The sequence below is a fragment of the Nanorana parkeri genome, unplaced genomic scaffold (genome assembly GCF_000935625.1).
Source record: "Nanorana parkeri isolate BGI_ZX_2015 unplaced genomic scaffold, ASM93562v1 scaffold327, whole genome shotgun sequence".
NCBI lineage: Eukaryota > Metazoa > Chordata > Amphibia > Anura > Dicroglossidae > Nanorana > Nanorana parkeri.
The window spans coordinates 1,184,518-1,211,217 of NW_017306595.1; the positions used below are offsets into that span (position 1 = coordinate 1,184,518).

Here is a 26,700-nt window from a genome sequence, read left to right on the forward strand (position 1 = left end):
AAACTTTCATGGTACTGCTTAGGCACAACTAATATTTCTCTATAACATAGCAGATCTTCACTTTCTAAGTTCAGGTTTCCTGAAATACAGAGTCATGCAATCCTTTCTAGCCACAGCATGACACGGACAATGGACTATCCGAAGAACAGCCTGGCCAGACAGGCCCTCTTGTATGTTGCACTAGGAAGCCAGAAGACTGAAATCTGCACTTCATTACCTGCTTTCAGATATAATAAACCACAAGGTAATAACAAGTTTGCAGAACAGACTCCCCACCATGTCACATTACAGCTGCTTTCAAAGGCCTTTAAGTTGTTACTATTTAGGTGGCTTCCTATTTTGTATATTTTTAAAAGGTATACCTCTCGAACGTCAAAATTCTTCTTCAAATTGTCTCCAACAATTCCATACAGCTCATCTGCTGGGAAAAGGGGGTCTTCAGGATTTTCTACAGTAACCTAAAAAAGTGACATTTTTGTTTAAGTAGCGTTACCCCACCAGCAATTATGCATCAAATCATCACATTCCGAGATAAGCTTCTGAGTGAAACCATTAGCCATAAGACTCAAAACTGTAGCTGCTCGTAGCTGGGCAATGAAACTACAAAATGTCCCCCATACTAAAAGAGATCCCCAAGCACTGCTATCCAACTCTATATACAATGTTCACAAGAGATCCTATCTCATCACCCAGCATACTGGAAAATATTTTGGAGAGATTGTCAGGTCATTTATTTAGGTCATGGAAGAGCTTTTAGTAGTCACATTCAACTGAACTTGTCTTGAATTGTTGAAAATGTTTGACAATTCATCTAGTTGGCTTCCTCAGTTCAAATGAGGTGCAAAAAATACCCCAATATTAATACCCATAAATGCAACACAATCACCTCAATCCAGTTTCATTTCCATAATTCAATCACCAGAATTCAATCATGGTGCCATGATGTGTGAGACACGTGTTAATTGACAAACATGTTACCAGTTACTGCACATATCCTGGCCATAAACAAATATTTTCTCATCATGCTTTAGGACTAATTTACATGGGCATTAAAAAAGCTGTACAGTGTATAGTTTTGTTCGCATCTGGGTGCAGCGGAATACAAGTCTTTGGTCCCAATTGCACAGCTGGGTCAGTGCCGTAAATTGCCGGGATATTTATGCTGTACGCATGTAAATGTTTGCATAATGCTTATATGCGTACAAGCCCACATCGGTAATGCAGCCTATTGGCTGCTGCCAGCCAACATATGAATATTTTCAGCAGCGCGGACTGGACTACACATTTTTGCGCCATCTTGGTTGCTGAATGGCCGTCTGTGTCCTAACAACCAAGGAGCCCGTCAGTGGTGTATAGTTAGCAGCACAGGTGTGACTGACTAAACAGTGTTGATATTTCCATGTTGGCTGGCAATGCCCATGAACACTGTACTGCTGGACGCTGGACGCAGGATTCTACCAGAAAAACACCAGCTTCTAATAGCAAGATCCTGCATTTACATTGTGAAATAGTAAACACATGTCTGAATGAGCCCTAACAGGGCATACATGGACATTCACACCAGACAAGAATGTATTGTGACTTACATCTAGTGTCTTTTTATAGTTTAGGGCGCGTACTGCTTTCCGTGCAAGATGAAGGGCATGGCTGTCATCTAAAGCGTAGTGATCAGTGACACCAGATTTCCTAATAGAATAAAAAGTAAAATTAAATACTGTGAACATTCTTTAATATAGTGTTCTAGGAAAGAAAAATATCAGCCCTCACTTATACAATTAGCATATTAATTAACGAAATCTACGGGCTTGTTTACACCAAATGCAGACCAGATCTGCATGAGTTTCTGCACATGCAGTGCAGTGTGTTTTGCTGTGTTTTTGCCACTTTCCCCGGCCGTTTAAAAAAAAAAAAAGCCGAAAATGTGCTTTCAGTGTGTTCCAGGCTGTTTGGATGCATTTTTGATGCTTTTTGGTGCGTTCCAGAGCAGAAAAAAATAGGGCACGCTACAGTTTTTCCACATGCTCTGGAACTGTGGAACTGAACGCTCCGGTGTGAACTAGAGCCCAAAATACCATTGGAATACATTGGATGCAGTGTTGATGTGTTCTGTAACTGCTCTGCACCTACTCCGTACTTGGTGTGAACTAGCCCTACATCCTTACTGAGCCATTCATAACTCTCAGGTTTTGCCATTATTTATTACCATCAGGAAGGAACCCTTCCAACCCACAGGATTCCCAGCTATGCAGAAAAAAAGAAGCATTACGAATTGTTTATAATCGTTACTAACCAACACACAATCCTTCATATTATCCTGTACTGCATTTTAAACTTTTATAAGTAAACATCTCACCTAAGTGCAGATACCACAATCTTCACTGGTTAGAAAAACCTCTTCTATGGCTCTGATTTTTTTTAAGGGCAAGCACACCACATATCTTAAAGTGCATGGCTAAACTAAACTTTTTTTTTTTAGTTTTTGGAGAGAGTGATGAGGAGTTAGACCAGGGGTGAGCAACTACAGCCCCCCAGCTGTTGTGAAACTACAAGACCTATGAGGCAATGCAAGATAGACAGTTACAGGCATGCAACTCCTGGAGGACAGGAGTTGCCGCCCCCCACCCCCTCCCCCAGGTTAGACCCACATTGTTTTTGCTGTTTGTGTCCCCACTCCTAAAGTAAAACCTTTACCATTCCACCGTTACATATGTTATGTCTCTCTCTCCGGAGTCTAGACCCCATATAATACATGAAAGTATTTTGCTTGCTTCAGAAACTGCGGCTTGACATTGCATGCTATTACTCATTCTATGATCTACCAGAACACCCAGATCCTTCTCTATCATTGACTCCCCCAAATATACTCCCCCTAGAGTGTATGACGCAAGCATGTTTTTAGTCCACACATTCACATATAAACCGGTTCAGACTCTGGATGAGTTAACTTTGACCAGTGACAGAAATATGACCGCAACGGTGTGCTGTGCTTTTATTTTCTGCTCTACACATTAATTCAGAGGATGGAGCCATTTCCTCAGTGATTCCGTCACAGAGCTCTGCATGATGGACGAACAGTTTGCTCTGGGGAAATTTATAATTGAATTTACTGGTGACGACAGCTGACTTACGAACTTCAGAGCAGAAATACGAGACAACAGCCCCGGCACATCAGGAATGTACCACTGAAAAAGAATTATTATGGGATTGTTTTCAAACGCACCTTCTGAAACAGTACGCCAGATTTTAGCCTCGCTCAGCTGAACGCCATCACTGCATGGCAAAAAAAAGTGTGTATATGTATATCTATCTAGCTATATATATATATGTATATATAACAATTTTATTGCACTAGCACATCGCTGTATAATAAAAACACCATGTAAAGAACTTTGGTTATTTTAAGCTATTTAACTATTGTTAAATAGTTAAGCTGGAGCCATTTCTATGATTGACAGCTTGAGTGTCTTTTTTCTGAAAACAATTAACATACCCATCGTAACAAAACCCACAAAAGCTACCCAGGTCCATCTGTCTATAGATATACCATTTACTATCCATTAACCTAGGCCGGGGGTAGGCAACCTTGGCACTCCTGCTGTTGTGGAGCTACAAGTTCCATGAGGCATTGCAAGACTGACAGCCACAGGTATGACTCCCAGAACATGTAGCTTCACCACAGCTGAAGTGCCAAGTTTTGGATCTGCATTTTCATGCACTTCTAAGCAGTCTCTATGCGTTTCCATGCATTATGCATTTTTGTTTTGGCCAGTAAAGTAAAAAATTGTTGTCAGGGGCTTTTTGTTATGAGCAAAAAATGCAAGTTAGACGCACATGTTCCATTTTACCCAACACACAGCAGCGCAGTGCACAGGTGTGAATGGGCTCTATAGAAAAGAATGGCAATCTACTCGTTATGCGTTAATACGCAGTGGGTGGCACACAATTAATCGCACAGGTGTGAATGGGGCCTTAGTGTTTCAATTTGCATCCTGCTACCAAACTATCTATTGCCAATTGTAACAATTAAAAATAAACTGAAAATAAGAAACATAATGAAAATTATGACAATACCTTCAGAGTCAGTAGCCCAAAATAAATATGCAGCATGTTACTTAAAAATGCCGGAAATACTTGCTCATGGTCAATAACTCAAAGTACTGATGAGAATGACAGACATGTAATTATCAGGTAAACTCAAGAAGTCAACTAAATGCCTAGTTCACACCTACATGTATGTCGCACTTTTTTTTTGTTTTGCACAATTTTGCTGCAAAAAGCACACGGTCTTCAATACATAGAGACATCTATGGGATTCAAACCACGCAACAACCGCCCACAAATAGCTCCTGCACCTTTTTGGCAACAGGCAATTTCATTTACGTGATGCAATGCAAAAAGGTGTGATCAGCCTCCATTGACTTAAATGTGAATCTGTGTTTTGCGCGATATTGCACGGCTAAATCTGCGAGATAAATCGCCTAAGTGTGAACCAGGCCTCAGAATCTTTATATGGTCATGGTACTCCTCACAGACTTCTAAGATCCTCATACACTACAGCCAGGTACATTGTCTCTTCTGATACATACAGTGTGCATCAACACATGTCTGAATATACAAGCACATTTGATATATTCCAGAGGACCCAAACCCATCTTCATCATTGCCAAAATTGTGACAATTTTTCTCAAACCCTAAAGTTGATTCAGCCCAGCCAGCATATTTGTTCATATCCTGCACACTGGTTAATACTCAGCTGTCATTTCAGAACAAAGGAAAGAAGTAATAATGCATGACTAAGGCCTCGTTCAGATGGACAGGAGGCTCCATCGCCCCCTCTGAACAGACAATCCGCAGTGGATCGCTTTTCAGAGGGCAATGGAGCAGGGGCAGCCCTGAGTCCAGGAGACGATACTGCCACCTCTTGAATACCATTTTGTTCGCTTTCTTTTTGTTTATCCTAAAGGGAATTTAGAGCTGCAATACCGAGCTACAACCGCGTGCCCACATTGATTGCAATGGCTGCGCTTGGCAAGCGGCACAGTCTGCCAAATGCACCAAGCTGTTTAAAATTTGTTGCAGTATGTGTACAAGCCTAAGCGGCCCGATTTTAGCTTTTAGGCGGGCAGCCGGGGTGTTATTTTTTTCTTGTAAGGTCTCCTTCAAATGGGCAGCAAGGGGGAGGTAAAGACAGGCGGTTGATCCACATTTTCACAGACCCCTTGCTGTCCATCTGAACAAGGCCTTACAAAATAAAAATTACACTCATCCTTTAGGATAACAGCAAACATTCCCAATATGACCGTGGTATTCCAATGTATAAACCAAACATAAATACAGAGCAACAACACCGCAATGCTTGTTTTTTTAATATCACTGTCACAAAATTTACTCAATTTGCCACAAAGGAAAATGACAGAAAAAATGCTCAGATGAAATAGCACACTAAGTGGCATATTTATAAACAATTCACAGGGCCATTCGTCCTGTGAAATCGCATGTACATTTATTCTGTGCAAATGGAGGCAAAAACTAATGCTAGTAGTAGATTTTTTTTTACCAAGTTGAATGTAATATCAGACAAATACCACATGATGGCCACTAGATGGAGCTGAGGAGTTTAAGAAATAAATACTTATTTTCTATACTCTTCAGCCCCATGTAGTGGTCATATTGTGGTATTTATCTCATATTACATTTGACCAAAAATGACTCTGCTTTCATTCACACCAAAAGGAATGTACATGTTGTTTTGCAGGACAAATGGCTCTGTGAATTCTTTATAAATACAATCTGAATGTCACAGATGCCCCATCACTGATGTTTTGTTAATCTAACAGTGAAAAATGGCGGTAGTCTTTATCTTCATGAATTTTTCTGCTTTTTGTAAAAATTGTACACTAGCAGGAAAAATTGCCAACCTAGGACGTATGTATTATACATGACCTTACCTACAGTGTAGATCAGCCCCTCCTAAATCTTCAGCAGATACTTGCTCTCCAGTAGCAGCCTTTACCTAATAAAACAAAACAACACCATGTAAAAGGTAAAGCACTGTAACTGCAGTTTAGCTTCAGATTTCCCTGTTGCAATCCTAAACAGAATTTGAAGGAGAGATACATTTTCTTCTAATACATGCGATATGTTGTAGCTTAAAAGGTAGCTTAAAGGTCTGACAAAGAACTCCCAAAGCACTTTAGGTTTTCCAAAACAAAGGAAGGTGGAGCAGGGCCGTAGGAAGGGTGAGGCGAGTGAGGCACTTGCCTCGGGTGCAGCTGGGAGGGGGCACAGCCAGGGCCGGACCTGGACCTGCCGGGCCTGGTGCCCAGCGGGGGTAAGAGGTCAGTGGGGGCTTTGGGATTTGGATGCAGTGCTGATCACCTCACATTACTATCCCACTCACGTGCAGCTCTGCCGCTTATTGGCTGGTTCCCAGGTGTGGGGGAAGCTGAGAGCTGCTGCAGTGCTAATCGCCTCAGTTTACCATAGACCAGACACACAAGCAGCGCCCCTGCGTATTGGTTGGTTCCCAGGAGGGGAGGAGTTCCCAGCCGGCAATTGGCTGTCAGCTAATGCTGCTTAAAGCCAGCTGAAAACTTGGGGATTGAGGAGACCTGGGAATTAACTAATTATGTAATTGTGAGACTTTAATGCCATAACCTGCTATATCCCCTCATGGAGTAAGCAATTGGTATCCTGCACATGTAGTTAGCCCTTAAATTCGGGGGATTTTATGATGTTTGGCAAAGATATGCAAGTACAAATGCAATGATCTGGATAACAAGAGGAATGTCAATGCTAACGCATTGGGAGTATTTTCTGCCATAACCTGCTCTAACCCCATCACCCCTTAAAAAATCCCTTTTACTCCTCTTTGCTCTGTTCCCATCTTCAAATGATCTCTGCTCTGTCCCCATCACCCCCTTAAAAATCTCCTTTTCTCCCCTTCTTCGTCCCTATAACCTCATGTCCCCATGCTCTGTCCCCGTCACCCCATAAATAGTTCTAATATCATTATTTTCCTTGTTAATTTACTTTCCTCAAAATAACCTCGGAGGGGGAGGGCACAACTTTCTGTTCTTGCCTCGGGCGCAATAGGAGCTAGCTACGGCTCTGAGATAGAGGGAGGAAGCAGAGTACCTAAAGTCTAGGAACAACTGGATTTTTACAACGGATAAGCAGAAATTGAAAAACATATGAAAATTAGCTTAAAGCTCTACCTACAAGGGGAAATTGAATGAATACAATATATATTTGCATGCAGAATGCTCCACAGAAATACAGTTTTGGCTAGAGCGCCATTCTATAAAGGTAGGACAGGAACCTAAAGACTTATTTACTATTTAGAGTCCCATTGGTCTCCTTTAACCTAGTGCAGTGGATCACAGTCTCTATTTCTCCAGAATTGCCAGGTAGTACTCAGTCTGAGAAAGGCCAAGAACCCCTGACCTCATATACGGCAGTTGAGTGCACACTGGATATACTCTGGAGATATACACATTACGCAATATGAATATAAGTACAGTACTTGTATTCATTGAGATAAATATCACGACCTTCAAAAGAAGCTGAATTCGTCATCCTCTCCTGGGCTGAGAAACCAGGTGCACTAGAGGGATATTCTAGATGAAAGTGACTATGATGAACAATTACATGGAAGACAAAGAAAATTCTCATTATGCCATATGTGCACTGCTATATACCCTAACAAACCTCAAGCAAACTTTGCAATAAAAATAGGAGATCTTGCAATACCTGCAACTAGGGATGTACAGATACCGGTTTTTCAGTATCGAGTACAAGTACCGATATTTTTTTTCCCGGTACTTGCCGATACCAATGCCGTGTTCCCCGATTATCATGAAGTCAGACGGCAGATCATGACCCGCTTCCCAACTTCCCGATTGCTTGGGAAGCCGGTGTTCTATCGAAACAACACCGGCTTCACTTGCCGAGGCTGCTTGGCTTCCTGTCCAATCCTGGACTAATCAAGAAGCCAGGAGGCAGGTCATGACGTGCCGCCCAGCTTCCTGAATGACTAGGAAGCCAGCTTCACTTGTTGCTAGGCAGCCTGGCTTCCTGACCAGTCAGGAAGCTGGGAAGCGGGTCATGACGTGCTGCCCAGCTTTCTATGTGATTAGTAAGCCAGGCTGCCTACCAAACCAGTGAAGCTGGCTTCCTAGCCAATCAGGAAGCTGGGTGGCACATCATGACCCGCCTCCCAGCTTCCTGATTGGCTAGGAAGCCAGCTTCACTTGTTGCTAGGCAGCCTGGCTTCCTAACCATTCAGGAAGCCGGGCAGCACGTAATGACCCGCCTACCGGCTTCCTGATTGGTCACTTGCCTGCCTAGCAACAAGTGACACCGGCTTCCTTGTCAATTAGGAAGCTGGGAGGCGGGTCATAACACGCCGCCCCGGCTTTCTGATTGGAAAGGAAGCCGCTCTATGCTCCCTTGGCACAGCTGGTCAGAGGGAGATCTGCCCCTGACCGGAAGTTCCTGTATCGGAGCATTTGGACAAGTACGAGTAAAAAATAGAACAGTTTATAGCTAGCTTAAGAATTTTAATAAACCTACCTCTAGGACATACAGGTGGATGCAAATCAAGTTTATTTAAATCACAGCGACACATGAATATGGATGGGTGCTGGATGCCTCATTCATTCAAGAAACATTTACAGGGAAGACATTTCCACAATGATGAGGCAGTCATTACTGAAGTTGATAGCTGGTTTTCCTCCAAATCTGCATACTTCTACAGAGATGGTATTAAAGGTCTGTTCCACAGATGTGAAAAGTGTGTAACCATAGGAGGTGGATATGTAGAGAAGGAAGAGCCAGTGGATTACATTTCAGATCCCTAGCACATCTGTATCTTGGTGAGGGTAAGAACTTATTTGCCTCCCCTCGTACATAGCCTGAAATAACAAAGCTAATGCAGCCACCACATCTAAGGACTGGTAAGCTGCAATATATACATTTTCTTTTTTTTGGTTTATATATGTTTTAACCCTGGTGTTCACATATTCAAATATTCTACGTCCCTAAAAATAATGAAATGTGATAAAACTCCAACCTAGCAGCCGTACAAATATCACAAATACATTTTAAAAAATGAATATCAATTTATAGCGCTATAAACAAAATAAACCCTGTAGAATATATATAGACCATTGTCCCAAACAAACAGTGATAATCAATCAGAAATGGGCAGTTCATATATTAATAATATCTATCCACACACAAAAAAAGCATATTGATGCCTACAAATCAACATATGTTATTTCAAGAAAAAAAAAGGTGTTTGGATGAAGTTTGTTCTGAAGCACTTTAGTGATATTTCTCTATTTTAAAAGGCACTTTTTTCTTTTTGTGCACAGTTTAGGTATTATATGGAAAGATAATATTAATATATGCACCGACTATATGTTTTACTGATTGATCATCATTTGGGCTAATGATCTATATTTATAATTTATGAATTGTATAGGGTTTCATTTTATTTATTGCCCTACATTTTGGCATCATTAGATCACATTATTGTGTAATTATTGTGTACTCCTATTAGCTAGGATTCAATTGGTTCTCTTTTACTATCCCTGAGACATCTATCAACCGTTTATTTTTTTTACTTCTGTTATTGTTTTGTTATAACTTTTTTATTTTTTTTAAATCAATGCTGTTTAACACCAGTGTCAATAAGCTTTCATTATCCAATAAGCACCAAGTTCTATTTGCATACATCCTATGTAAGCGTGCCTGTGTCTACATGAAGAGGAAATCTTTCAGGTCCCATTACTGTTCCATATTGATGATCCTCTTTCCACAAGTTTTATTGAAGTCAATGTAAAAATCAATGTGCAGGTGGCTCTACTGACCAAGCCATTCCCTTAGAGCACAGAACTATGCAATATACACAGGGGAGAATGACAACAAAAACAGAGCTTAATTATCACTTGAAAACAAATGTAAGAAGAAAGAATGAGAAATCGATGCGTTTCTTGCATATTTATCATTGTGGAGACAGGTATAGATCTGCGTGGCATAGCCCATGCATACAGATGTCATAGCGCTGCCTGAGTTTCCTACAGCTGGAAATTTCAGCAAACATAACTATTGGGATCCACATGGACATGAGGGGTCTGATTTTTAAAAAAAATAGAGCCATAAAAGAGGGCAGGGTCACCCTTGAAAATTAATCACAAAGCTGGACTTTATTGTCTATAAAAATATACTTCCTCTTCATCAAGTTTTTAGAAATCAGCCTCATTTTGCATTATACAATAAATGAGTGGCAGCTGTATAGTATGGAAAAACAATGTACTGTGTACGTTGATGCGTATGGGATTTGTATTCACAGTCTTCACAATCCGCCACAAATCCTCAGGGATTGGATATCATTTTGTTTAGCACTATTTCTCAAGTCCATTAACGATTATGGCCCTTTAACCCTTTCGCTGCCAGGCCCTGTGCTCCATTTTTCACCACAGATGGCCACACTATTTTTCACTTTTTAAACATTTTTCACTTAGAGTTTTCAGAGTTTGTAAAAGACTCCCCAAACCATACATTTTCAAAAAACACAGGAAAGAGAATAACAATATGCTGCAACTGATTCTGTAGATGCTCTGAGAGTTGAGCAAATGTTTATCAAAATGATATTTTTGATAAAAATACACTAAAATCATTATTATCGCACACACAAACACAACATGGCTTACACATTTCCTACAGAATCTAAAGCATAACTTTATTGAGTTAATAAATCGCAAATACTTGTGAAGAGAAGTGTGTTGGTTTGACAGGAACACTACATTTTAAAAAGGTAAATTCGGAAAGTTGCGTCATCTGGTGTATGACACTAAATGGGACAATTTATTCCTAACTATGAACACTGATGAGAAGTGGGATTGTTTTAAGAATACATTGCAGAATGCTATTACCAAGTGCATACTACTGGGTAACAAAAATAAAAGATGGAGAGCTAAGCCTCCATAGCTAAATAAAACGGTAAGACAACACATCAAAGAAAAGAAGCTGGCATTTAAAAAATATAAGATGGAGGGGACAGCACTGGCATCCCAGAGCTACAAGGAATGCAATAAGATATGGAGACATGAAATCCGGGCAGCTAAAATAGAGCACGAAAAGCATATAGCCGCAGTCTGCAAGAAGAACCCCCCAAAGATTCTTCCAATATATAAACAGTAAAAAGGTTAGAAAAGAGTAGGTAGGCTCAATAAAAGATGAGAAGGGGAGATTAATCACAAAGGACAAGGAGAAGGCAGAGGTATTAAATTGATTTGGAAGGACCATATTGGATGCACCAATCCAGACACAGTCTCCCCTAAGCTGTGTATGAATGCACATATTTGGCTTTTTTTGGAGGGCAAATATAACCTACATTCTTGCAGGCTTAGAATCATTATTATTCAAAAGATGTTGATACCCTAAGCTATTTAACTAGTGCGCAGCCAGACGAATCCAAGGAAAAATATCAGAAACAATTCCTAGTAGGCTGTGTCCCCCAAGTGGGTTTTAATTCAAAATGTTCATGTTTGACACGAGTTTGCATTTAAGTCATTACTTGTCTCAAATAATATCACAGGCAAAGAATGAAAACCCACAAAACTGCATTGTAATACAAGATAATGTCTGTGTCTGCCATTCCTGTAACTGAGTTTTGTTTTACTGTTGGTAGGTTCAGACACTTGTTGACCCATCACCACCGCTATGTGTAAAATAGTTTTAAAGTAAGTCATACTTTATCACTTTCGTGCCCAGAGATACTCAGGTGCCCAGGTCAAATTGAATGTCAGCATGTTGGTTACCTTGGCTATAGTTCAATTACTAATATACCCACCAAAATAGTTTTTTATTACATTTTTATGGGCATATAACAATTTCATTTGGTACACTGTAGTAACAGAAATTCTGCTCCTGTTTTTCTAATTAGGGGCTGGTCAGCTCAACGCTCAACAGCATTGGCAAGAGATGATAGCCCCAGGCTCTCTGGATGTAAGGAGAAGCGAACAGGTGAAAAAAACCAACATTAACACTCATACAACACTTAGAGGTTAATTTATAAAAGTTATTTTATAGGAAATCCCCGTACTCGTCAGTGCTATTTAGGGGTGCTAGTGCTGTGCAAACAACATCCACCCATCTATACGCCGAGAGGAACTTTAATAAATGAACCCCTTATTATCAGCTTGAGGAACACTTGCATTTACAGGCTTTGTATTGCCAATATTTATACTTACTAATGGAGGTCCTCCTAAGAATATAGTTCCCTGCTTTTGAACAATGATGCTTTCATCAGCCATAGCTGGAACGTATGCTCCTCCTGCTGTACAAGATCCCATCACTACCGCTACCTGCAAATAATATTTAAGGGTCGTTAGACTGAAAACGAGCAAATGTTCAGTGGAACCACACAGCATAATAAGTATTAATACAGTACACTGCACACATCTATATATGTTTATACCCACAATGCTGCAGTCCTTTGTGGGTATTACTAGCATTTAAAGGGAACCTGTGGGGATGGGGCTTTCAGAGCTACTATTGATAGCATGGCATTTATAAAAGGTGCAAGCCTGGGGACTGTCATTGTTATCTGGGCTTTACTACCCAATAGGTCACTGATTCATGAACAGTCAGGTCACATATCGTTGTACTCACGGGTTTATTTAAGCCCAAAGGACAGCAGATTAAGACATAGGACTAGTAGCTCCAGCTGGGGATTCCTGAGGACAAAATCTACAGATTCTTGTGGGAGGAATCCCAGGTATGTCCATACAGATGCTGCGCCAGTTTAATTTAATGAAAGGCGCAGAGTGGCCACACCTATTAGTGGCTGTCCGCATGTAATAGTACATTTGATTACCTGCGTTTTGGCATAGATAACTGTCCCTGGACTGCATCTGCAGGTAATCCTAAGAAACCCCAGATGCACATATTAGCCAGTGTGAATGTAGTATTAAAGTGATTCTATTATTTAAAAGAAAAATGTTCCTGTAAATGGTAGGTTTAATATAAACCTCTGAAAATGGTATCTCTCCACCCCCAAAGGAGAAGCCTGGGGCCCGGTGATTGGCCACTTAGGCATCCAGCGTTGCAACTTGGGAGGCAGATGAGTCACATGCTCCCACATACCTGGAAGTACTGGATATTTCCAGTGCTGGGAAGCATGTATATAAAGGGAAGGTGAGTATAGGCAGTGAAGGGACAATCAAGTGAACACGTTCAACTTAACAAGTAAAATGATTTTTGAAAAAAACTCTCCTGTTGTGGCTCCAATCTCTTTTTTTAAACTGCGAGTTGCTGGGCTGTTATCCACATCAACTTGTTTCGGTGCTTCCAGAGTCCATGACCAAGAACAAGTATTCAGACATGAAAGTCAGATGTCCCTATTTACATACTTGTCCTGGGTCAGCGACTCAACAATATAGCCTAGCAACTAACATTTTCAGTAGTCAACAATAGCAACCTCCATATTTCTCCCATGAAAGCTTTCCTTTAATATAAGGCTCTCTCCCAACCAATTGCAAAGTGATCAATAAATCATTAATCATATCTGGTTACCTGAGAGATTCCTTGTGAAGACATCATGGCTTGGTTGTAGAAGATTCTACCGAAATGATCCCTATCTGGAAATACATCAGCCTGACGAGGTAGGTTTGCTCCTCCAGAATCCACTGCAGTGTAATTGTAAAATGTTAACAGATAACCTATGTATGTTGTGGATGGATGTAACATTCTCTAACTGCTGCAACTACAGACATTTAGTTCTTCAAAGAATGTGCAAACACAACATAATGGTCTAGAAACGGTCATTGTCATTTTAAACATATCAGTCCCTGCACACCTAAATGGAATAATGGCTGTATTGTTCAAGCAGTGGTGTCCACAGGAATATATGGAGTATTAAGCAGGCCGGCATGACCTTGCTACTTGGCTTGAAGCCATGCAGTGGCAGACACAATAGGGACAGAGCTGTATTTCTGTGCTAAGGTCTTAGACAGTAGAAGTAGGCAACCTTGCCACTCCAGATCTAGTGGACCTACTCCTGTCTTAAACCATACATCCTTTACCATTGCTAAGCATACATCTATAGATACCTAACTTGCAGGGAGACTTCTACTTGCCAAAGAAAATACATCATGCCAGTTTATAGTTTTATCAAACAGCACATGGCACAGAGATAGGCAAGTATTTTACATAATTTAAAACATAAAGGATCTGTAAATGTTTATATACAATGAGGGCAATACAAGGAAACATGTCAAAGGGTATCACAAAATGACCAATACCAAGAGACATTGATAAACGTTTTAAATAGATATAAATTGCTGCTTTATGTAGATCTCCAGGCACTTCCTCCAGGAGGGTACATGGTACATGGAGAAATGCTCATACCATGACTTTAACCAATCCAACAGGGGACCGAAATAAAAAAATAAAAACATTTTTGAAGGGAGCATCCCTTTATTTATATTTATAAAAACAAAATCGTACATTAAAACAGAGATGTACAAATCCCAGGAGCTCCGTGTGCTCCTTACTAATGACAGCTGCCTCCTAATTTTTTTAATTTTTCTCTAGTCTAGTCTTGGAGTTCAAAAGTATCGGTACATGTACTCGTACTTGTACCGAGTACTGTACTTGGTATCTGTGCAACCCCAGTATTTTTCTAAATCGTTTGACTCATCGTTAAAGTTTTAGCTGTCGCAGTGAAACAAAAAAATACTATTAATGCGAAGCTTACCCAGATATACACAGGGGAGATGATTCTGCATTGCAATCTCTTGTGCTCGGAGGTGCTTCTTTACTGTGATGGGATAGTAGGTTCCACCTTTCACAGTGGCATCATTAGCTACAATCAGGCACTCAATCCTGCAGAAGAAATTGAGGAATAGGCTCAGTAAGTGAACTTAAAAAAAAAAATAAAAAAAAGTTGAACCCACTCAAAACCTGCCACATCAGCCTTTAGAAGCACATGCCAGTTAGGGCACTGGCCTGGAATGAGAGCGCAGCTTGTGAATCAGAAAATGACAGTCTGCATCAGAAAGGATGTCTTTGTCTGATTTACAACAGATTTCATTTAATATCATCCACCTCTGGAGTCTAGAACCAGGGTTACTACTCAGGTGCTTGGATTGGTTATGTGTTGGCTTGCACCAAGCAACCTCAACCATCAGCTCAATCAAAAAAATATAAAATATATGCATTTATACAGGGTTAGGCGATAGTAATTTTTTAGTCTTACAGACCTAGGTCTAGGTGTTTTTCTAACTAGGACACTGTGAAAAAGGATGAAATAGAGGCTTTTATAAATTGCAAACTATTTCTTGACATGGCACCCCCACCGGCATCTCTGCTATTCAGCTTTCTCTGTATCAAGAAGCAGCGATATTATAAAAAGGTAACTCCTGTTCTGTTCTCCTCCGGGTAAACACAATTACAGGTTTGTACCTGCTTTTGTTCTGAAACGATTGATGATGACCTTGCGGGGACATTTGTTAAACTGACAGCTCTGTAGGAAGACCTTCCTTCACTTTAAACACCCGTGACCTAATCCATTTTCATATGAAATGGAGCATCCCTTTACGGATGATTTTAGAGGCTGTTCTGTACACAAACTGTTTACGGAGAATTCCCTGTAAAACTATGGAAGGAGGGAAGAGATATTTGAATTTTATAGCAGATGTATTCATTATAATGAAACTAAAACCAGGAAGTGGTTTGTGTAGAGATTATATTTCCTATATAATGTTTAGCAAAATTGGTGTTTTCCATTAAAGTGACACTAAACTCAGGAATTAAATCTTAAAAATGTATTTAAGTACCTTAACTATTAACATAAAAGCCTATCTGTGCATCACTTGGTTGTAGATCCTCAAATCATCCCTGAATTTGTGCCGACATTGTCCTTTAGTTTACCAATTTGTACTGAGATTGTAGTCCATCACGTGAGCAAGCTTGGAGTGGTGACTACTTTACAACACACACAGAGACCATGGGGCACAAAAGTAGCCACCCTCCAGAAGGAAGGACAGTGTCAGCATGAATTCAGAGATGATGATTTTTAAGTTTTAACACCTAAGTTTAGGGTCACATTAAGCTGTTGCTGCTTGAAGGGGATGTTAAGCTCAGGCTTAAGCACTTTGGATTCTCACCTCTCAATGTAGCAACATGAAGAGGTCCCACTGCTCTACCCTCCTCCTCTGTAGACAGAAGTTCAAAAATACAATGGTGCTCATGTAGCAACCAGATATAAACTAGGAGCTGTCAACAAATAAGTCAGTTTATAAACTGATAAGACGCTTTAATAAAATTTCATGTGAAAAAGAAACTCAAACTGGTATCAGCTATCACAAGCTTAAAAAAAAAAAAAAGATCACATACTGCATTTATATCAAGGTGCAAAGCCCCAGAGAAGAAGTAACTTTCTTACTCTCTTTGACTTCCTATAAACAGAGCTTTTGCTACACAATATTGTCTAATGTATGTGGACACCCTCCAAATGATTAAGGTCAAGTGTTTTGATTAAAGGGTACTGGGTTTTCTACAGCATAAAAAACATTTTAGACAACTGTGTACTTCCAACCTTGTGGCAGATATCTGCAAGTGTGGAATAGAAAGTGTTGGACACGTGTGATTATTCTCTTGGTGTTTCCCATTCAACAGTAGTTAAGTGATGTGGCTATAGGTGATCTGGCTAAGCAGCTTTCACAATCCAAAGATCTCCACAGTATCCTTTGCTCAACAGCGAGCACATTAGATTAATATTAAAATGGGCCAGATACAACTTTTTTTCCCCATTAGGTCTGGGGAGAATTCCAGTAGAGTAGCCAACACATTTTAGGGGTCCAGAACACATCCCCTCCATCAGGGTTTAATGAGAGAAATCATGCACGTAGACTTCAGACATAATAAAGCTTTTGGCTACATAGTGTACAGAGGCCTCATGTGCCCCCCAATAATAAATATAGTTATCTAAGGCTGGGTTCACACCTGGGCGTATTTTTTCTGCTTGTTTTTTAGCACGTTTTTCCGTTCAGTGAAACGCGCGTTTCACTGGCGGTATGATTTTTTTTCCCTTATTTTCTCTATTTATTTTTTTAATTTATTTTTTGTCCACTTTCAAACTTCCCGCCTGCTCCGCCCCCCTGCGACGTGGCCGCTCACAAGGGACGGAACCCAGAAGTCGGCAGCCGCCGGAGGACACAGCGGGGATCGCGGACAAGGCAAGTCCTACGCTGTATTCCGAGTGTGGCTCCGGGTTACCACTTTGTTAACCCCGAGCCACACTCGGGAATACCAATGGAAACGCGTGGAAAAATGCCCCAAAGAAGCTCCTGTACTTGTTTTGAAATACGCCCGGGTGGGAACCATCCCCATAGGGAAGTATGGGACTTCACTGTTTAAGCGTTTTACAGCGCGTCGATCAGCGCTGTAAAACACCCAGGTGTGAGCCCGGCCTAAGACTGTGAACTCTAAATGATCTTCAAAAACCTCATCAGACCATTCCTGATGAGTTCTATAGGGTATTGTTTCTGGCGAAAAGCATTTTTGATCATCAAAACACAATCCACATGGTGTAAAAGGACAATAAATAGTGTCAGCCTTTGAAATAATGCCTCTGTGACAGGCATCACAGAACATGTAACATAACAGCAAATGCGCTGAAAAAGGCATTCACTCTAGTTATCTCAATAACTCAGTATTTAATGGCAAATCTTTCAGCAATGATGATAATGTGTCACATAGACTCTTGAGACCATCTTACCCAGATACGCGACCGATACCAGTGATGACACCTCCAGCAGGGACCTCCTCATTACCATATAACTGGTAACCAGCAAACTGGGAGAATTCCAGGAAAGGGGATCTGGAAAAAAATAATGTCTCAGTTTCAGTTTCAAGCAGAAAACATTTAAGTTATATTCATGGAAAATGAGAAAATGCTTGTGAGCCCTAAAGCAACTAGTCTGGATTTCTGCATCACTGCTACCTGGATGTGATCCGATCCTAATCTAAGCCGTCTCACTTAGCTAGCACTAAAGGGGTCTATTCACAAAGGTGGCTGATCCTTTGGCTAGGTTCCAACGGTTGCGGGAGCCCTCCGGTTCAGTTCAGTGCTGTACGGGCTATTCACTATAGCCCGTGCAGCTCCCGAAGGCAGCCGAGCCGAGGCATATGCTTTGGCTTGACTGAGTCGAAGCGGGGTGGGCGGCCGTATGCCTTGCAAATGACACCTGGGGACACTGATCCATCATTAAACAACAACAACAACTTGCTGGAGCCAGCCGTGATGTCATGGCAGGCTCCGCCCAGTTGTTATCAATTGGCTGGGATCTGCTAGAAGACTCTAGCAGGTGCCGACCAATAGGGAACAGTTGGGCACAGCTAGCTGTCACTGCTAGCTCCACCCAATTGTTTTTTTTTTCTTTTTAAAAAAATCTTTATTTCTTTTTATAAATGTATTTTTTTTAATTTACATTTTTAAACATGTTTTTTTTCAATTTTTTTCACTACTTGCTATTCTGCACGGTACCTCAGAAAAGAATAGAATATTATCGACTGATGGAGGAAATGACATCAATACGGAGGGATACGTATAAACAATTTGAAAGTACCTGGCAACAATGAATTGAGTTTAAAAAATCCTCGAGATATATGGAGGATATAGGATAGAGGGGTTGTATAGTAATAGAATAGATGGACTAGGGGTTGGGATAATACACAGTGCTATTTTGAAGTGCTCTAGAATAGGATTGTATTGAAGGAATATTAAAGGTTGCCGGAATCCCCTTATATGGTAGTGTAGTGTAAATTTTTGTATGTTTTTGTTGTTTTTTTTTTTTCTGTGTGTTTTGTTTTTAAAAATCATTAAACTGTATTTGAAATTTGATTATAATTATAAGTATGTAACACACTGTATGTTAAAATATGTTGTTTATGTTTTTTTGTAAAAATAATAAAAATTAAATATTAAAAAAAAAACGGCAGCGAGTGAGCTGCTGGAGCTTCGGCTCAGCCGAACCAGATGTTGGATCGGCTGAGTCGAAGTCCTTCTGCACTTTGGCTGACCGAAGTGCAGCCGTTGTACTGCTGAAATCAGTCGCACTGAGCCAAAGTGAATAGCCGAACGTTGTTTGGCTCACTTCACGACGGCTCAGTTATTCACTCAGCTGCCTCCAGCAGCTGAGTGAATAACCCTGCAAGTCATATCTTTATGGCAGTCTTTCAAACTGAAATGGTAAGATCAGAACATTAAGTTTCCAGAAGAGCATAGTGAAGGCATCACTCTCATGCAGCTGAATTGCTCAATTATTTGTGCACCTCAGGCCATGAGGAATCTTCTAATGTTCTATGTAACTAAGTGGAACTGGATTTTGTGTTGAAGAAAGGCTTTTGGAATTCCTTATCTCTAGACTTGCTCTGGGTTAGTGGTTTAGGAAGCATTAAAACAATGCTTTAGCATGTCAGTCACCTAGCATTTTTAAAAAGGAATTATCACCAATGGCAGCCTCCATAATTTTCCTTACTTTTTTTTTCCTTACTTCTGACCCCTTAAAGGAGCACCAGCAGGGAATAGAATGGAAGGAAAGGTGTGTGCTGCTGGGAAAGTTAAAGTGGACCTTCACTCTCCGAAAGCACTTTGGATCCTTTGAACCTTCACTCCTCTGCAGTCATAAAAGCTGATACGGTCATATGTTTACCATTATTTGCTGGTCCAGTCCAGCCCGCACCCCTCCCTCCATTTTCGCCTAGGTAAGGATGACATGTACCACGCTCTAGCAGCCTCCTGAGATATCCATGTCAGATATTCCAGGAGGCATCACCTTACAGAGAACTGCTGAGGAATGGAGTGTCATCAGAGGGCTGGCAGCCTGAACCAGGAAGAGACGGCCGACTCCAGATGACGTTAAAAAGGAAGATGACAGCTCAGAACCGGCCTCACAGGGGATCGGCAGCACACAGCAGGACAATGCTGGATTCGCTGGGTGGGTGGGAATGGTATCTGAGCTTAATCCAGCAGACATGGTAAGATGGGGTTAAGGGAGAGTGAAGTTCCTCTCTAACTGGCCCTGTTAACCTGCTCTACCTTGGCTTACATTAACACCGACTTACAAGTAGGTTAAAAAAAAGACTATAAAAGGAGCATCAGACCATAGTGAAGTACCAAAGACATAGAAAATAGATTTCCTGCATACCCAGGATCTATGAGTCTGTCGATCCTCTCCCGTGGAAGCAGTTTACCTCTTGAAGTATGGAGTGTTCTGGCCTTCTCTCCTCCTCCTGTAACAAGGTCATATGTTTAACAACAGGCAACCTACAATTGTGTAAAAGAAAGTGATGTTCATGTGTCAATTTAGAGAGAAGCTATGAAGCTGGAAGTAGGTGCACTTGTATCAGAAAATTCTGTTATTGACACATACAATGAAGTAAAGAAAATGTTTCAGACTGTCACCTATGGACATTTCCCTGTAGTAATGCTTAGAACCAATCATAACCCAGTACCTTTGAAATGTAGGTGGTAAAACAACTAAGTTTCAGTAGTTTTTTATTGTAGTTTTAATAAAACTTTACATAACGTGAGAATGAACGTCTAAAGATCTGGAGAAGACATCAAAAAGTATATACAGACAATGGCTGCCTGTATTTTGTACAATTTCAATCCTGGAGCAAATTTAGGAACATTATAGTACCAACAGGTGCCCTTTAAGCCCTATTGTTAAGTGCTGGACAGGTCTGTTAAGAGAATACTAAACCATGAATGGTTGGTCTTAATGTAGAGTTATGGGCGGTACCAGATATGTCCAAGCTACAGACCGTAATGGGGTCCCCTTGATGAGTTGCACCAGTGGGGTCTGCCAGTGGCTTCCAACCCTTCTCTACAAAGTATACCCTCAGCTATGTATGCTTATGGACCCTGACCCCCAGACGACACAACCAACAGAGGGCAGTCAGATCTTGTCAGGGTCCAATAGCCCTTTAATGTCTATAACCGACTGTAAGCTTTGGAAAATGTTAGGACTGATAAGGAACACCATCCCAGATAGCAAGGATAACTTGCTACAAACTTGTGGCAGGGTTAAATTGTAATTCTTGTTAACTTGCTGCACACATTCCTGGCAAGTTGTAGACTTGCAGAACACTCGCAGCACAAGTTCTAGTTGACACTTTTTGAATTTGTAGCAGATTTGCTTGGCAAGTCTACAGCAAGAGTCCTGCATGTCTTAGCAAGAGCTCTGCTAGTGTACAGCACTTTTGCAAAGCACGTTGATCTGGAGACTTGCAATGCACACTTGCTGTAATTGTGCAACAAAATTGTGAAGCTTGGCAAGTCTGCAATAGTTTAGCAAGTCATTTTCAAACTTGCAGCTCAATTGCTTGCTATCTGGGATATTGGACATTTATTAATAAGCAATATGAATCCATGCATTGACATTCAATAATTCTGCATGTGTGCATCCTGTTATACCAGGGAGCTGCATTCTTGCCAGTCTGTGAAACAGAACTTCAACTGAATAAAGTGATTTGTCTGTTTTCACCTCAGTAGAGGACAGAGATGTAACAATGAGCCACAGGGCCCTGGTGTAGAATCTTACTTATGGCACTGGTGTAAAATCTTAACGGAGAACTATGAGATGAGTGCTTTTCACTCACCTCATAGTTCTAGCCGACCTGTGACAATGAGACTGTCACAGGTTGGCTCAGTAGATCTGGAGGTGTGCGAACACATACCGGGGTTTGCTCACCTCTCGATCCTGTCACGGCTCTCTGCCGTGACAGGGGAGGGGCTGGATTCCCCCCTCCCCGCTCCAGATCCACCAGCGCTGACTGGCGGAACGGACGGGGGAGGGGGCGGGTACAGCTGGCTCTGCCTCTAGATAGGCAGAGCCAGCTGTCACTCACGCAGCTGGGCGGATCCCGGCACAATTGTCGGGATCCGCTTCAGCGTCTCAGTATACGGTGAGCTACAGCTCGCGATGTACTGAGCCTAGGGTGACGGGAGGATGCTAGTTTGTGTCCTCCCGTTACGCTAAGGAGAACTATGGGGAAAAGCCCTAACCCCATAGTTCTCCTTTTAGCCCCTTTATGTCTCATCCAAAGACCATCAGCATTCCTATTCACACAATACAATGTGATATAGTTCATTCAGTAAACCTTTGTTTAAACAGCCGACAACTAAATGCAAAACAGGATTTGAAAGAACAACCTTCTGTACAGAATGTCATGTGAATTCACAAAAGTAACAGGTTTGCTGACCTCATGGGCCCCCGAAGAGGCCACAACCTATGACCCGCCTGGAATTACACCCTATATGGATGTGCAATGTAATTCACATTGCAGTGCAAATGATAAAAATGCCACTTTGAGGTGCACCCGGCTGATGCAGTGACAAGCCATTTTCAAAAATTATTCTAGAGATTAACGCCATGTCTTTAATGCACATTCATGCCATAGGGCGGTGAGGGTGAATGTGAATAATTCACTAACAATATTCAATCATGTGAAAAGCAATTTCCGGCTCATTCTAATAATCCAATCACGCGCAGATGCTTTTCATATGATGACATTTTTTGCGTTAAGATTCTCAACTCCTTTAGTAAATCAGACAAAATATGTTTAGGCCCATTGCATTATGCAGCATGTTCATTTTTAATAGACAGTCCACGCATGAAGAATGAATCCCTGCATCGGTTTTTGCAGCCCAACTCCGCGGGCATCTGCACATGTTCGGTGTGTTATAAGAGAAGAGACTTTATTTGTGGTTTACACACAAACAGATACAGTTTAACATGAACCACTCTATATAAAAACGCACCATAGATGTGCCCTGGGGGGCAATTAATGGCAATGCACATCAACAACACTTCATGCTGTGAACAAACCCTTAATTGGGGGCCCGTAGAGTCTTTACAAGCCATGTTCCACCCTGGTGTATGGTAGACCCTCAATGAAGACTTACCAAGACGTATCTTTTCTGCTTTCTCCTTGAGTTCACATACTAATGCTTTCATTCTCTCGTAACTTTCCTAGAGAATTGTAAACATAAAGTACGGGATTAATTCACATCTACTCTTCATATACCACCATCTATAAGCACAACCTTCTTAGGAAACGAACATGCCAACTGACTGATAGGTCTCTTATATAAGAAACGTGTCTCAGATTGTCGGTGTCACCCCAATATTTCACTTACAACAATGGATGCAGGTTTTCCTAGAAGAACACCTACAAAACGGCACCCGATGTACCCAGAATGCTGCATGTAGGGGCATGGAAGCAATGAACACAGCACAGCATCAATGATGAAGGGAGCGCTTCACTGACCACCAATGTAACGGGACCTTTCACTGACCACCAATATAAGAGGGCCCTTGAGAATAATGTCAAATCTGCGCTTATGGGTAGCCCTAGAGAACTATTAGATATTTTTACAGCTGCTGCACTATAGACACCCTGGTCCAGCTTGTGAATAATAACATGCAGCGCTATGGGTCCAGATAGGAACTAGTTAAATGGGTCTAATCTAAAGGATATTGGTACAATGTATATCAAGACCATTTATTAAGATAAATATAAAAACTCACATTCAAAAATGAAATAACCGGCCGGTCAGATTCAGCAAACAGGAGCCCGCACTTCCGTGTTTAGTGTGATATCATATCAGACAGGTCCGCCCCCAGGGGCGGCCGGTTATTTCATTTTTGAATGTGAGTTTTTATATTTATCTTAATAAATGGTCTTGATATACTATACAATGAGGAGTTTTTTCTTTTTATAACTATGGCAATCTATCGATTTATGGGACATCGTTGTGAGAGCTTATAAAATAGACGCTGGGACATCGTGGTCTATCAGTGAGCTACCTGTGGCTAATATACAATAAAATTGCGGCAAGTGTGCACTCTTGAGGGGGTGTTGGCGTGGACACAAACACGATCTCTGGAAAGATCATCAAGCACCTTTGGGATTCTTTTTTTGCACACACTTTGGATATGATATAAGGCTTTGGACTTTTATGGACTTATATATTCTCTACTAGGATTTTTTTCACTTTATGTATAAATCGTATTTATAGTTCATGAATTTATATTTTTGCACTCATATTTATATGTATATTCATCTGTATATATATATTTACTGCACAATGTTGAACTTTTTGCACAATTTTGATCAGTAGTGATTTACAGTTTATATGAGGTAATGGTTTATATCTTTAGTACATAAATGTACAATATATATATTTATTCGTATTTATATGCACCATTTGCATTCTTTGCACAATTTGGACCAAAAGAGGTCTGTTTATTTATTTATATTTATGCACAATTTGCGGTTATTGTCTTACCAATATCCTTTAGATTAGACCCATTTAACTAGTTACTATCTGGACCCACAGCGCTGCATATTATTATTATTCTTAAGAGGGCCCCTCACTGACCACCAATGTGTTTTTTATCTGATATTATTTTTCATTTCAATTTTGTGAATATGTCTGCAATGCCAATCATACTGCCCATCAGAACAGGACTGATTGTACGCTCGTGAGCACAGGGCTGATTGTACGCTCGTGTGCACTGACTGATCGTACGCTCGTGTGCACATGACTGATCGTACGCTCGTGTGCACATGACTGATCGTACGCTCGTGTGCACATGACTGATCGTATGCTCCTGTATAGCTCGTGTGCACATGACTGATCGTACGCTCGTGTGCACATGACTGACCGTACGCTCGTGTGCACAGCACTGATCGTATGCTCCTGTATACAGCACTGATCGTATGCTCCTGTGCACAGCACTGATCGTATGCTCCTGTGCACAGCACTGATCGTATGCTCCTGTGCACAGCACTGATCTCTGCACTCCTGATATCACGATTCATATTGCAGGGTGAGTGCTCGCCCATACATGTCTGTGTCTGGTGACAGGCTGCATACAATCCTCCAGCAGTCTGTTTGACCCTGACAGTGTCAGGCCTACCTGGTATGATGTGGAATTAGTGTCGGCTGCGGATCCGATCGTGGCCACTTTGTCTCCATGGTAGAGTCTCCGGAGAGAGCCCATGGAGTGGCCCCTTTGGAGAGCCCACCGGGGCCACATTGTGTGCAGCATGAGTGACAGCTGACCGAGCTGGAGGTGGAGAGGCCGCACCGAGTACACCGAGCTCCCCGGTCCTGCCGGGTATAGGACAATGCACACACTGGAGACACGCCCAGACCGCGATGTGACTGGATGGAGCGGCTACATCACACCCACTGCCTGCACCAATCGCGCGTCTCGCTCCGGGTTCCCCGCCCACTCCTGTCATTTTCCCTGTATACAGCTCTGTGAAGGATCAGAAGGTGACAGGACTCCATTGTGACCCCCACCAGAGAATCTGTCACGTGATCTCTACATTGGTGACACAGAACGTGCATTGATCAGTATAATTATCTGCAGTCTGTGGACTGCAATCATAAGACCTTTACTCTTCCACAAGTAGATCCCATTCCACTATAAGAACTCCAGGTAATCATCTCATTCGGAATATTACCTGTTCAGGCCAAACAAAAACTTCTGAACATTCCAACATTTTACAACGAATTCACTATTGTCAATCATGGGGACCTTACCCAGTACATAGTATAATACCAGTTTATGGCCCATGCAGCATATCACTAGAATGCTATTCTAACTGCACTACCGCCACTAGACGGTGCTGCGGAGCGTAAGGCTCATCAGGGTCTTGTAGTGGTGGTGCCGTGCAAATGGCTTCCACCCAGCTATATGCTGGACAAAAGAGTTATATAACATAGCTAGAGCTCCAGATTGCTCCACACTGCTTTCTAGAAGTACAGCGAAGGGTGTCTGCACCGGAGACACCGCGAGGGCAGGGAGAGCATGCTCACCGGAGACGCCGCAAGGGCAGGGTGAGCATGCGCACCGGAGACACCGTGTGGGCAGGGAGAGCATGCGCACCGGAGTGACCGTGTAGGCAGAGGAGCATGCACACCTGAAGCACCGTGTGGGCAGAGGAGTGTGTGCACAGGATACACTGAGGGCAGAGGAGTGTGTGCACAGGAGACACTGTGAGGGCAGAGAAGCGTGCGCACCAGAGACACCATGAAGGTAGAGAAGTGTGTGTGCACCGGAGACACAGTTAGGGCAGAGAAGCGGTCGCACCAGAGACACAGTGAGGGTAGAGGAGCGTGTGCATCGGAGACACAGTGAGAGTAGAGGAGCGTGCGCACCGTTTACACAGTGTCTCTGGTGCGCACACTTCTCCCAAAGTGAGGGTAGAGGAGTGTGCGCACGGGAGACAGTGACAGTAGAGAAGTGTGCACACGGGAGACAGTGAGAGTAGAGAAGTGTGCGCACGGGAGACACAGTGAGGGTAGAGGAGTGTGCGCCAGGGAGACACAGTGAGGGTAGAGGAGTGTGCGCACCGCAGACACAGTGAGGGTAGAGGAGTGTACGCATCAAAGACCCAGTGAGGGTAGAGGAGTGTACGCATCAAAGACCCAGTGAGGGTAGAGGAGTGTACGCATCAAAGACCCAGTGAGGGTAGAGGAGTGTACGCATCAAAGACCCAGTGAGGGTAGAGGAGTGTACGCATCAAAGACCCAGTGAGGGTAGAGGAGTGTACGCATCAAAGACCCAGTGAGGGTAGAGGAGTGTACGCATCAAAGACCCAGTG

The 26,700-nt window shown here is 41.9% G+C and overlaps 1 protein-coding gene across 1 annotated transcript in view; it reads right to left on the minus strand.

Moving 5' to 3' along the window:
- Positions 1 to 25,260, minus strand: part of MCCC2 (methylcrotonoyl-CoA carboxylase 2) — a 55,259-nt gene extending 29,999 nt beyond the window's left edge. Inside the window, exons 1-10 of the mRNA XM_018558241.1 lie at positions 25,005 to 25,260; positions 22,985 to 23,051; positions 20,223 to 20,307; positions 17,792 to 17,893; positions 14,768 to 14,895; positions 13,585 to 13,697; positions 12,261 to 12,374; positions 5,949 to 6,013; positions 1,587 to 1,686; positions 363 to 458 (exon numbers count right to left, since the gene is read on the minus strand). Coding sequence (XP_018413743.1) covers positions 363 to 458; positions 1,587 to 1,686; positions 5,949 to 6,013; positions 12,261 to 12,374; positions 13,585 to 13,697; positions 14,768 to 14,895; positions 17,792 to 17,893; positions 20,223 to 20,307; positions 22,985 to 23,051; positions 25,005 to 25,136 — 1,002 coding nt within the window. The 5' untranslated portion in view covers positions 25,137 to 25,260. The remainder of the gene's footprint in view (positions 1 to 362; positions 459 to 1,586; positions 1,687 to 5,948; positions 6,014 to 12,260; positions 12,375 to 13,584; positions 13,698 to 14,767; positions 14,896 to 17,791; positions 17,894 to 20,222; positions 20,308 to 22,984; positions 23,052 to 25,004) is intronic.
- Between the last annotated feature and the right edge of the window lie 1,440 nt (positions 25,261 to 26,700).